The following is a 13,987-nucleotide window of genomic DNA, read 5'->3' on the forward strand; positions in this document are numbered from 1 at the left end:
TGGCCACGGAGCTGGACAACCGCTGTCCAATATGCCTGGACAGCTGGGAGGAGGCCAGCTTTGCGATGCCATGCCTCCACCAGTTCTGCTACCCATGCATCCTGCGGTGGGCTGAAAGCAAGCCCGAGTGCCCCCTGTGCAAGAGGAGAATCCTCTCCATCTTGCACTCCGTGCGGGCAGACGATGACTATGTGGAGCATGTCATCACACCATCCCTGACACCATCAGTAAACGTCCGCCAGGCGGCAGGAGCTCCCAGACACCCAGCCGCCCAGGACCTCCGTCGCCCTGCAGCACCCCAACGGCGGGCTGCAGAAGGGGTGCCCAGGCGTCCTGTGGGCGGCTTCCAGCCCCCAAACTGGATGAACCTTTTCCGGAACCACGCAACGCTCCTCCCGATCCTGCAGTCTTGGGTCCACCAGGAGCTGGAGGACATCTTTGGCAACAGGGTGCTGGAGGCAGCCATGGTGGAGGACACCGCCATGGGCATCCTGCCCAACCACCGGATGGATGCAGAGCTGCCGGGCCGGATGCTGGGGGCCTCCCTCCAAAACCACACGACGACATTAGTGCAACAGCGTGCACGTGTCACTGTGCAACGGCACAGCAGAGACGCCCACCATCTGCTGGGCCGGCAGGACGCCCGTGCTGCCGGGGGGCGGGAGGGCAGCCCCGCGGGTGCCCCCGGCCCCTCTGCCTCCCGAGGAGGGTCTCTCACCCCTGGCTCAGCCCCTTCCGGCAGCCCTGCGAGAGCCAGCACGCATGAGCTCCCCGGCACCTCATCCGCTGCCACTGGTGGGGGTCCCCGCAGCCACCCCTCTGCTCCTGTTGCCATCCCTGCGGAGCACCAAGAGCCCCACGAGGAGCCAGGGGAGGCTGTGCCCGGGCCCTCCACTTCCAGCCGGGGCTGCGAGCGCTCCCCTGGGGGGCCACAGCGACCCCCAAAGAGGAGGACCGGCAGCCCCGAGGCCTCTCCAGCCAACAAGAGGCCAGCACCGCGTCGCTGACCCTGGAGGGTGCCTCGGGGGATGGCCAAACCAGGACCGGGCCATCAGCTGGGGCACACGCCAGCCCTCTAGGGCTCCCAGCCCCCCAAATCCAATTATCCAAATAAAACAAATGCATGAAAACTGCAGAAGAAGTCTCAGTGTTACTAACAGTGCAGGTGGCGTTGCCACCCTCGCCTGTTTTGCTTTTTTGCCGGGAGGGGTGGGATGTTAATGCTGACAGGTCCTTCGACACGTGCCAGCTACTATTTCGTTGTCCCCCGCGAAGGCAAGCGCTGCCCAGCTCCAGGCCTGCACCTCTGCCGCTGGTCCCGGGGCAGATGTTTCCAGCCGGGGGCTCTCCAGGGCCAGCCCGTGCCCCAGTCGCTCGTCACCCCAGGCCTGGCCTCCTCCTCACCGCACCCTCTGCCCCCACGTCCCGGGGCTCTGCTCTCCTACCAGCCTGCACTGCCCGGTGCAGCCTCGCTACGACGGCGCCCAAGTCCCTCCTCCTGTGCGGAGCCGTGACTTGGTGCTGCTCTCTGCATCACCCTCGGGTCGTACCCTGCCGAGGCAGGAGCCCCAAGAAGTTCAACAAGGGGAAGCGCCAAGTCCTGCACCTGGGGAGGGACAACCCCAGGCACCAGCACACGCGGCGGGCTGCCCGGCTGGAAAGCAGCCAGGGAAAGGGGACCCCATGCTGCTGCCCTCGAGCACAGGCTTTCTTCCCGCTCTTCCAGATCCTGCCTTGGCGCTGGCTTTTTTTCTCCTCTGCTTGGAAAGCACCCATCTCTGGCACATGCTCGGCAGATGGATGCCAAGCGGCTGAGGACTCTGGGTTTGTCTAGTTTGGAGAAAAGGAGGCTGAGGGGTGACCTCATTGCTCTCTACAGCTTCCTGAGGAGGGGAAGGGGAGAGGGAGGTGCTGATCTCTTCTCCCTGGGACCCAGCGACAGGACACATGGGAATGGTTCAAAGCTGCATCAGGGGAGGTTCAGACTTGACATTAAGAAGCCTTTCTTTACCAAGAGGGTGGTCAAACACCGGAACAGGCGTCCTAGAGAGGTGGTCCATGCCCCCATGCCTGTCAGTGCCTTAAAAAGAGGCATTTGGGCAATGCCCTTCATAATGGGCTTTCACTTTTGGTCAGCTGTGGAGTGATCGGGCAGTTGGACTAGATGATCGTTCTAGGTACCTGCCAACTGGAACTATCCTATCCTATCCTATCCTATCCTATCCTATCCTAATCTATTCTATTCATTTACCCTTCTACTCATTGTTTTGCAATCTGGAACTACTTTATTGGCATTAGGCAGGTGAAAAAATGTGGTTTTTTCAAGGGAATTTTGCAAAACTGAATCAGATGAAAGTATCAGGATTTCTACATGCAGGTCAGCCTGCTTAGAGTGTCCCACTGAACTGAAGAGACTGATTTTCCAACTTGAACGAAAGCATGGTAAGGCAGGGGTAAACATGATTTCTGGCCTGCAAACTGAACTGTTAGAAAAACTTGGGGGGGGAAGTATATGTATGTGTGTGCACACATATGTATAAAAACAAAGTTTCTGTGATATATCAAATATTGTTTGCATCCCACCTAAAGTAATCCTTTGCCTCTTCTGTGTTATTGTCAGATTGAAGAAAATGAGAAATGGGACGCTTATGATTGACCTTTTTGAGGAGCATGACAGAGACTGCTGATCAGATGTGCTTCTTGCAACTTTATTTTTAGACTAGTATTACTTCAAATGCTTCAAATTTTAGACGTAGCAGAGCACTACCAATTTAAATGAGCAGATTTCCTTAGTCTTTTTTTAAAACAATGCCTTCTATCACTTATTTAGTTTTGAATGGAAATGTTCAAATTTTATCAGTTTGTACCATCTGTTTCACCTTTTCCCAAGTATGTTAAATTAGTTTGTTTGGCTCTTTCAAACTGGAACAGAGAACAAAATAATGTAGAGAAAAATTAACTATAAAGCCATAAAAATGGAAAGGATGATTTACGGTGTGGTGTTACAACATTATCTCGTTCTGTTAAATTACCTACTTTTCATTAGAATAGTGTTCCTTTATCTTTGTGCCTAACTACAACATTCACTTTTTCCTTGTATGCACTTAGAGGCTATTCAGCACCCTAAGGAACTCTAATTAAACTCAACGTGGCATCAAATGCTGACAGGAAGTCTCAGGGACATATAACTGTCCTTTTGTAGGACATACAATAAATACTTTGAAAGCCATTTAAGCTACTGAACGAAGGAAAGAAGGGGAGGGAGAGAAGGAGGAAGTAAAATCAAAACAAACTAAAGATTGCTGGTTATATCAGGGATGTCCAACAGCTGCAGTAGCTACTTGCCAAAAGCCCAAGGGCCATTACTACTTTGAATATCAATTTACATATATCCTCAAACAGATTAACAAATGTCTTATTTCGCTTGCAACTTCTTTGGTAGTTTAATACAAATTGTTTCTCTGAGCTGCCCAAACCTAAGCACCTGCTGCTGATCTGGAATTTGCTGGAAGAGGGCATGTTGGGGTCACATATTTACAAAGTCAGAGCTGTATTTGGCTCTTCGCTGAACATTGCACATCTCAAGAGTTGCACCTTACAGCTTGCCTGATATGATAGCCTGCTGGCTATTAAAAACCTAACCACTGCTCTGCAGAGTAGGAAGCAGGCTCTCCCAGGACACAGGCTGTGGGTAAATTCTCCACTACAGAAGCCAGCAACTTCCTTTAATATCCACCAACAACCTAAATTTCTAAATTTTGGAAAGCAGAACTCTTAGGAAAGAAAGTGTTTGTGTGCTTTGGCATACTGCATTCTGTAGTCCCATACAGAAATGCAAAGTGGTAAGCATTACATTCATTACGCTGCTTAATCCAACCCATTTAAAAGTATCTTGACAGTACTGCTAATCAGAAGTACAAAGGTGCTTCCTCACATTGAACGTTAAGTTAGCTTAACTGTAAGAGTAGACAGATGGGTAACTAATCGCTTCTTCTTCCTAAGGTATTTGGAAACCTTGCTCAACAGCAGGCAAGTGCTATAGGGCTGCTTTCTTGTCTTTGCAACCAGGCTCTCTCATTAAAGCAGTGCAAGGTAGCTGCATTAGACTGTAAGTCTCAGGGGCATTTGATTTATACCGTAGCACAAAGAAAGTAAAGCTTTCCTGGAGGTCTATTTTTAATCACCTTTGCATATGCTTGGCTCCCCTTTGGTTTTGGGGGGTTTCTGAACAATGTAGATTAGTGAGCATAACAGATTGAAACAAACTAGTATCCTTTTTTCTACATTCCCTGTCAGCTTTTTTCCTTTGTTCTTCTCTTCCTTTGAAGGAAAGGAAAAAACTACTACTTGCAATAGTTTCCCCAGATAACAAGTTGCAGGAATACAGACACTTGTGTCTACTCCAAGATGCTATGCATATTTGTTTAAATACACATCTGGCTTTTAAAATTAGTCAATTTTGTAAGCATATATTGAATTTCTACTTCTATCACTAAATAGTATAAAATGCATTAGATCCTTCATCATTTATTTACTAGTGATTAGAAAAGATTTAAGTGGAAGATTAAAGTTGAAGAATTAACATAGCGTGGGAAGAAGCTGGGATCTGGTGTGGTGCAAAGCAACCCAAACCAGTACTTCCACCGCTCTTTAACTCTGCCTTGAATTACACATATTCTGAGTTTTTCCAGGAGAAAGAATGTATTTTTGAAACATGAAAGTAAGGTTAGGATAACAATTTCACTGTTTCCATTATAAGACATAGGGTCAGCTTCTTCTGAGTGTACTCTACAGCTCTGGACAGACCAGAGTGTAATTTTTAGTTACATATTATTTGTGACACAGTATACTTATGAGCCCTACTAGGCTCTATCCTACATAGCTAGAGTAAAAACAATCACTGTATGAAAAACTACACTCTAAAATAGATGAGAGAAAACTGTGTGTAAAATGGTTTAGTGCAGCCTTGGTTTCAGCTCCTTCCTTCCTCTACAAATTTCCTGTCTCAGCCTGAGCGACTGTCAAAGGACATTTAAACCGATGAACCCAGCAGCAGATCTGAGATTGTGGATCAAAATTCCCTGAAAGGAGCCCCAACCCCACACCAGGGTGAAATACAGCCTCCCCCCCAACCTTGAAAGAAAAAGGGAACCCGACACAGAGGGGCTAGGAGGGAATTGCAGCATGTTTCAGCCAGATCCCCAAATTGGATTGTCAGGGAGCCAGGAAATCTGCCAAGGCAAACACATGTTGTTTAATGTAGACCAGCCCAAGATAATCTGTGCCTCAGTTCCTCATTCGTAAAATAGGAATAACATTCCATGCTTTATGGGGAGAGAATGTACCCTAAACACTGTGAAGCTATCTGATCCCATAATAGAAGGCAAAAGATTCCCAAGATCGACCATCTCCATTTGATGTACGAAACACGGAGAGACAAAGGTTAAACAACTTGCTGCAATCACACATGGAGACAGGAGCACAGCCTGAAATTGAATCCAGACCTCTAAAATTACAGTCCAGTGTTTTAATCACAAAATCCTTCTTCTTTCTTGATTAAAACAGGAAACCAGCACACAAAGTATGCACTTATTCTGTAACTTCAACATGTTACCACAAATACCTTAGAAAAATATATATACTTCAAATATGGTCATCTCAGCTAAGTGTATATTTTGATGAAACAAAAGGCGGGCATATGTCATTCTGGAGGAGGCCCATCGTTGAACACCTGGTCCTCATGGGCCTGAATAAACACTGTAACGTCTGAGTTGCGACAACCTTATATTGGTTATAAAAACATCTGTTTATGTGAATTTTAAGGTAATCTTGTATAATTTGCAAGATTAAAAATGTTATCAGTGGCTGAACTGCACTGAGACTAAAGAGTATTTGCCACGCCACCCGAGGAAAGGAGGAAGATACCCGAGTGGTGCTGCTGTGTGACGGTAAGGAAAGTATTCTTCCTTTTTAACATGATATTGGGTACCTTTGGTTTGCCAGACAGATCCAGTTTACAAAACTATTTGTCCCAGCTACTGTCGTTTACCTGGAAGATGCCAGCCATGGGCAAGGAGGTGGCCTCAGGGTGAAATGCTCTGATGACCCACTCCTTTCCACCCTCTTTCCCAAGGCCCCATATTCCCTTTTCCACCTTATAATTATGTGGAGACTTATCACATGATGAAAATATACTTGCCCCCATCATAAAGCTGTATGAGTGCCCGTCACATCATGCAGAAGGTCCCCTTTGGGGTCACAGAGGAGATATGCTTTGGCTATATGAGAAAAGGCATGGGATATGCAGAGCCATATAGAATAAATTGCCAACCTCAGCCTCAGGGTTCCTCACCAGAGTTTTAACTCAGATGTGTTACTAGTTTTTAAAGACATTCTGTTTTCCATTGTTTGAAAGAACAGTTTTTTTCTCAACTACAATTGCTTCATTACTTTTCTTCAATGGACTGAATCTTAAAATTTTTACTGTTGTCCCAAACTACCTGAAGAAAATAAGGCATGAGAGCATGCAAATTTATTCTGAATGATTAATACTTCAAAAATTCCTCCCCAAAGTAATGATAATTTCTACTTGATGGCAGTGTTCCTTCCCACCTATTTCTCCTTCTAAGCGTCCAGCATACAGACATCAGTGATTGCAAACTCAGAACTGATCTTAGTCAGAGTTCGATAAAACAGGGACTTCTCAAAGTTTCTTAGAAAGCCTGGTTCCCCTGCACAGGGCTCTGGAAGGAGACGTTCACCTCCTGGCATTCTCAGCAGACTGCAGAAAGGTCATATGGGGAAAAGTGCAGCACTGGCAACAGAGCCAGTTCTGTTCACCTACACTTGGCAAGGGCTGAGTTTATAGATACTTCTTTCTGCCTGTACTCTGTTGTGCCTTCCTCACTTCTGCTCATCAGATTTTCCAGAAGCCCTCAGAGCCAACAAACTGCCACGTATCTTCCATCCCAGGTTCCCTTCAAGGTGGCACCACTACAGTCACAGCCTTAATGAGAAATCTAAAGAGCTTCAAAACAGGAATTTGCCCAATAGGTAAAATTCAATCTAACTGTTCAATTCAAGAGAAAAATACATTAGACTAGAGAACATGTAGTCTTTCAGAATAATGTTATCTTGTAAGAGCAACACCTCTAGAAGGGAAGGCAACTGTTTCTGCCCTCCTACTCTTAGACTCCAAGAGATTAACAACTGTTGCTTAGTTTTAAATCATGCTAAATAAACGTTCTCTGGTATTTGCTACCCATTTATTTTATTTCCACACACTGGTACCTTTCTGAACGGACAGGATGTCTCTCTTTAAAAGGGCAAAAGCTAATAATGTTAATGATACAAAAGGTAGTAGCATTATGCAGTGAGAGAAAGGATTCAACCTGTTGGCTTGTCCTCTAGTAGAACAGTCCTCTAGCAGCACAGCCCTTTGGACAGCAAAGGCTGGTCAGAGACTAATTTTCTGACTGTGTTTTGATTTTATTTCCTTTGTAAATTGATTTGTACTAGCTATTAATATTTTCAATAATTTTAATATTTTTGATAAATAAAGTAATTCGGATTGTATTTTTCCATTTCTACAGAAAATTCCCTATAAATTTTTACAGATACGGACCTTCACAGAAAATAAAGACCTCTCCACCCTTTCAGAAAAATCTACACCAGTTTAAGACTATGTATTTGGTTGAAAATTTTTACTTTTAGAATTTTATGGAAATGTCTCAACTTCACTACCTGAAGGTCAGGGCCCTTTTGTGCACTGGCAAATCTGACTGCATAATGCACATTTGATCTCTGGCAATCTTTAATTGCAGATAATTTCCAGAAATCCACAGCAGAACACATGGACTGCATAAAAATACCTTGCTAGATGGTATCTACATAGGTAATGTTTTTTATCCCTTAATAATTCAGTAGGTATAGTTTTAAGCCAAGTTACAATGGTTTTAGGTTTCAGTGCTTCCACTGAAGCGTGTCTTTTTGGAAGCATTAATGCCAGGAGAAACAGCTCTTGGGTGGCTCAACACGAGACTGTGCTGTGCAGCCAGCAAACAGAAAGAGCCTTTTGTTCCATGTGGGCTCCTTCCAAGCAGTTAGGTATTTGTTTCACCTTTTACCCCTTTCCTCTCTTCTGGCTTACAAATTGACCTGCACGATTTTATACAAAACATTCAGTAAAAAAAATCATAATCAGTTTCTGAAAAGAAAAAAAAAAACCTGCCAAATTATGGCATTTTATTTGAAGGACTAGGTAGGAGGCATAGAGCAGAGGAACATGGGAACAATTGTGAGGCATAAGAAGAGAAAAAAAAAGAAAGGCAGTATCAGAAGGAAGGATAGGAACTTTGGAAAGATGAGCAAAACCTGGTTAAGTAGGAAAGAGAAAAAAAACTGAAACAGGAGCAGGCATGCAATGAGGCAAAGATCCGTAATCCCTGAAAGCTCCTGGACCTCATATGATAAGTCCCTCACGACTTCTCACTAGACCTTTGACCTGAACATGTTTTTCATCAAGCTTTTCTCAGCTTTCTCTTCAATCTAGTGGATATTAAAAAAAAAAAAAATCAACCAGCGGCACACTCTTCACTTCACCTTTTAATAGCAGGTCCAAAACAATGATGGCACATTACTGTTTCCAGGTCCACCACCAATACTATTGGTACAAGACCAATTTAGAGGTGTCATAATCCAAATGACAGGATTTTTTTCTGTTTGTTATTCCTTTCTTTATTTTAACTTAGAGTACAAAACCAGCAAAGGTGGAATAGTCAAGCATTCAAAACCTAGGCAAAACCAGAATGAAAGATGGCTCAGGAACCTTAATTCTCTTCCACTTGCTGGGGGGCAGGGGCATGTAATTAAGAAATATGTGTCATATAGTAAATTTTTTTCACTTCATCAGTTGGAATTTTTTTATTTATGTTGATATTTGTAAAATATTAATAAGTTAATGCTCAGGAGAAGGAGAAGAGTTTGGGAAATACTAGGGAAACCAAAAGATATAAGATTAATTATTTGCTCAATAACAAAAAGTGAATCAATGTCAAACTTGGTTCCCAGCTTTTCACCTTGTGCTCAGAGCTTGCTATTCTTCAGTTGCATTTGAGAACTGTTCTTTGAACTTCAGTTCAGTGCTTCACTATGCATATTTCAGTGCTGTCTCTTGTACCAGTCTCTGTCTTCTGATCTCATAAAAGATCAGAGAGCTTCCTGGTATCTCACTATTTTTCTACTTTGTAGAACAGGTGCATAACAGTTTTCTGAAGTGCTGTAAGATCTGAAGTAGGATTTCAGTGGTTACAAAAATGATTACATTTTTTTGTACTCGTGTCATGAACAGCTGTTTTTAATCTTCAATAGTTAGCAATCAATTTTAAGAAAAATACGAAAACTTGTTAAATCCCCATAATGGTGAAATCCTGTAAATTCATTTACATTTCCTGTGCATATAAAATACAAGAATCTGTACCATGTGGTATTATTTTTATATATGTAAGATGACGGAGTGAGGTACCTGCAAGATGGATGGATTAGTGGTCAGCCCACTGCAGTTATTTAAAGTGTTTCCACTCAAGCCATTGGGAGTTCAGAGACCGCAAACACTGATCAATAATGTACTTCCAAAAAGCATCCACATCTTTACTTTTTCCTCTTTTTTTTAATTAGTCCATCACCAACACTAATTTTATGCCATTAACACATAAAAAGGCCTCAGACTGCATTCCACACTCCGTTAATTGATCAAGAGCAGAATCTATTTCAAGAAATTATACAATATGCAGTATTTAAACTAAAACTAATACATAAAGCAACAATGATGAAACAGAACTGATCTATTTTCATCCTTATGACTGGATCAGCAAGTGAGCCCAGTCAGCTAAAAAAAATCACCAAATCACCACCAAAGTCAAAATGACACTAACAAACAGAGGTTTTACCTAGCTACTCAAAGACTTTTCAAGGTATAATAATATAACATGGGTAAATTTACAACTGCAGCAACCTAAGCATTTTACCCATTCATTTTTAACCACTCTTCCAGCCCATACTTGCCCTGTAAAAAATTACTGTTCAAACATCATGACTTTGTGGTATTTTGCTTGTCCAAAATATGAAATAAGCAAGCAGAAGTTGCTCAAGAAAATTGTATCAAACCAAAACCCACTGTAACACAATGCTATCCCTGTCTGAAAAAGCTTCACCCATTCTGTGAGTTTTCGATCAAATTACGTATTTTTAGCAAGCACACTGTGGTTGCAGGCAGTGTTTACTGAGTTTATGAACTAAATTCTTACAGAACAAAATTGGTCAGAGTGCATTAAGTAATCTTCCAAAAAGTACTTACTGAAGATTGTGATTTGGGCTGTTTGTTGGACCTGTAAAGATAAAACAAACAAACATTGCTGGCAAGTTTGGCTTAAGGACAACAGCATAAAAAAAAGTCAATAGCAATCTAAAGAAAACTGTCTCTTTAAGGAAGGTTTGTCTCAAGATTCAAACAAAACCCTCTGCGTTCCTGCATATAATTATATATTGCTATTTTCAAAGCCACAAATAAAAATCACATTATTTTTCTGTCTGCTCAGGCAGCAACTTGAGTGGACTGAATTTTTGTTAGAAAATATATCCTGCCATAAAAACACAGGCTGTTAAAAAGACAATGTGTTATCTTGACACACCACTTACCTCTTAATAAGCCCCACCTGAGCCTTATTATCAGAGTTTATGGTATGACAAGGGTATGCTCTTAACCTTTGTCACAGCGGGAACAAGGTCCAATACCCAGGACTTAATGAATCACTACAAACTAAACTGTGGAGTTAACTATCTTCATTACAAAATTAGAAGAAGTTTTAGGAAAATATCCCTAGAATTTTTTTCCCCATTGCTTCAGAAGCAAACTAAATAAAAGCCTGCCTTCCAGGCTGTATGATTAAGTCTCCAAAATGCAATGTAAGTACTTCTTGAAAGGTATGGTGTACCTTCAGCTCTCAAAGGGCAGAATTTGAGGCCAGGCTTCACATAGCAGCACAGACGTGATATTTCACAAGGATGGGCCCAGCACTATGAACATCACGTAGAAAGCTGCTTCTCATTCTTCTCTTCAGTTTTTTTTACAGACTGAGTTCAGCACTAGAGTGAAAACTCCAGGCAATGAAATGTTACCTTTTTGAACTTTATACTGGCACTTTAAAATTTTTTCTTCACTACGTATTTACAGACCTTTCCATCTGTATTTACTTTCTTTTATTACCAGTAAACGGGTATCAAGTTCAACTGAGAAGTTCTGCGCTGGGGGAGAGGCCCCAGGCAACGGCTTTATTTATTTCCTTTCGTGTTGAGAATTCTTCTTAAAACATCAAATTCATTTCTCATTATGCTATTGTGAAAACTAATACCTAGTCTATAAAGCAGTCTGAGTAATTACAAAAGCCAGGAACTCACCGAGCCTTACAAACAACACTCCTGTTGCAGTTATTGTCTTCATCCCATTGGAAGCCACGCACTGGTAGTATCCTGTGTCCGTTGTATCCAGGTCCTGGATTCTCAGACGTGAACCATAATCTGTTTTTCTGATGATGATCCGTCTTGGCTCCTGAACTACTGGAGCATCATTTTTTAGCCACCTGACATTTGGAGATGGATTTCCTGCTACCTTGCAGTGGAGGATTGCTGTTTGCCCCTGGACTACAGTGATATTGTTTACTGGTTCCAAAAAGGTCAGGAAGTAACCTAAGAGTAAAAGGTCAGAAAAGATCAAACTTCACTTGGGTTGCAATAAAAGACTGCCCAAAGGCACATTTTTAAGAGAGGATCTTGGAAGCGTCTTCAGTTTTCTGTCAAGCATATACTCCAAAAAAAAGCCATTCACTGTCCTAGGGACACCATAGCATCACACTCCAATTTGTCTTTCATGATTGACTTCATGTTTATCTGCAGGTAGGTATGCAGATTAGAAGGTCAAGCTTGAATTAATGCCGTTACAACCCTAACTCTCTTTGTGGACACCTATACTGAAGCAATAATTACTTTTTCTGATTAGTTTTTACATCTCTTGGGAAACAGTGCTATAACAGAAAAATATACCCTTATTCCATAAAAGAGTAATCCCAGTTGCAACCATATTAGAATATCATTATCATTTTACCACTTAATCTTCTTACATGGTCATATATTTGTCTTAAAAATAACTAAAACTGGAAAAGTTACTTTTAGATATTAATTTGACTTACCAGATACGCAACTGACAAGAAAATCTTAATATGAGCCTGATTTGGATAGGTTTATCTTACAATTGAATTTTAAAGATGGTAAGTCTCACGTTCAATTTAAAGAAAGGATGTCTCAATTGCAGACTTAACCTGTGATACAGAGGGCACTTTTAAATTGGTTATAGACTGCCATTTTTTACAGCAAGTCCTAAAATAGTGCTAAATTGGACAAAGAAAGGTCTGCATGGATATTGAGTAATCAGGTTTCATGGGTTTAGTTTTATAAATGGAAACTAAAAGCACTAATTTGTGGTTTGTTGAAAGGAAAGGGCTTGTCAAGAAGCATGTATGCTGTATTGGTGATCTCAAGTGATAAAAAAAAAGAAATAATTGAGGGAAGAACACTATAAAAACTTGACAATCAAAACTTCTGTAGGTTTTTATTTTTAAATTTAATTTGGTGTTAGGAGTCCTGCAACTGACACACATCACACGTTGAAAGCTTGAAAGCATGTAATTCCACTGAAATAACAATGTGATTGTCAAAACAAGTAAGAAAAGTATCTAGCTGTCATGCTCATATGTTTGTTTTGGTGAATTTATACCATCTAGACATAGAGCATCAGGAACACTTCATATTACATTACATTTTCATGTCAGCTGGATCCAAATATCAAATAACATTGATGGATGTCCACATGTGCTATTTCCTATCAGTTAAAGTATTTTGCAGTTGTTTAATTAGGAAATAGCATATTACTGTGCAGGAATCTAACGCCAGTAATGCAATGGTCAACATTCACAGTCTAATTGCTGAAATACCTTAAGAAAATTGATGCTCTACTTTGATTTACGTTTGACATGACCATGAAAATCAGTTCCTCTATAATGGCTAGGTATAGCACTGGAGAGGGGAGCAGTAGAAACATCAGAATGTAATGAATTTGCAAAGCCAGATTTTGCTGGAAAACTGGGTTTTCCCAAGTATCACATTGTTCTCTGCCATTGGCCTTTCAAAAAAATTCCTGCTTTGATGAATAATATGAAACTACAATGTGGGCAAGTGTGAATTTAGTATGTCACGAAATAGAAAGTGAAGTAAATGCAAACATATATAATCTCCACATGACATTGCAAACTTACAGGAAAATTATTTTGTCATCCTCTTTCCTCATAAAATAATAAATTATTCTGTATGTAATTTTACATTAGTTTTCCTTATTGTTAGCCTACAAGTCTTTAGTGACCTTAAAACATTTTGACAAAACACAAAAAATATTTCTTTTCGAACGCCTGATAAAAAAGGGAGAAAAAGTACATGAATGCTTTCTGCAATGTCATGCCACAACAGTATCATTTGTTGTGGTTTCCAGTTACATTTCATAGCTGCAGAATTAGAATTACTGGGATGACACTCTGGCAGGGAACAGAAAAACAGCAAATTACCTTGTTGATATAGGGAATAGAAGCAATTGATTAAAACTATTACTTAAGCCAACATTTTACATATATAAGCATTTCTAGCAGCAAGAAAGAAAGCATGATCAATCCTACCACAAGTTAGAAAAGGAATTTCCATGGCTATTTCACTCTCAGCTCACTATTTCAGGAGTACCACTTTTTCATAATCTGTATGTAGTTTTTGCCACTTTTTCGTAACCTGTAGTTTATTCTCATCAGCACTGTTGAGGCAGAGTATACAGTCAGGAAGAGAAGAAGTAAGTTTGCATTTATTTGAAATATGTTCAAAAAAGAGTTGTCTTACT

At 41.4% G+C, this 13,987-nt stretch overlaps 1 protein-coding gene across 1 annotated transcript in view; it reads right to left on the minus strand.

Annotated features, from left to right (window-relative positions):
- Positions 1 to 13,987, minus strand: part of ROR2 (receptor tyrosine kinase like orphan receptor 2) — a 159,486-nt gene that overhangs the window by 27,393 nt on the left and 118,106 nt on the right. Inside the window, 2 exon segments of the mRNA XM_076362418.1 lie at positions 10,355 to 10,385; positions 11,455 to 11,742. Coding sequence (XP_076218533.1) covers positions 10,355 to 10,385; positions 11,455 to 11,742 — 319 coding nt within the window.

The sequence above is a fragment of the Aptenodytes patagonicus genome, chromosome Z (genome assembly GCF_965638725.1).
Source record: "Aptenodytes patagonicus chromosome Z, bAptPat1.pri.cur, whole genome shotgun sequence".
NCBI classification, from domain to species: Eukaryota; Metazoa; Chordata; class Aves; order Sphenisciformes; family Spheniscidae; genus Aptenodytes; species Aptenodytes patagonicus.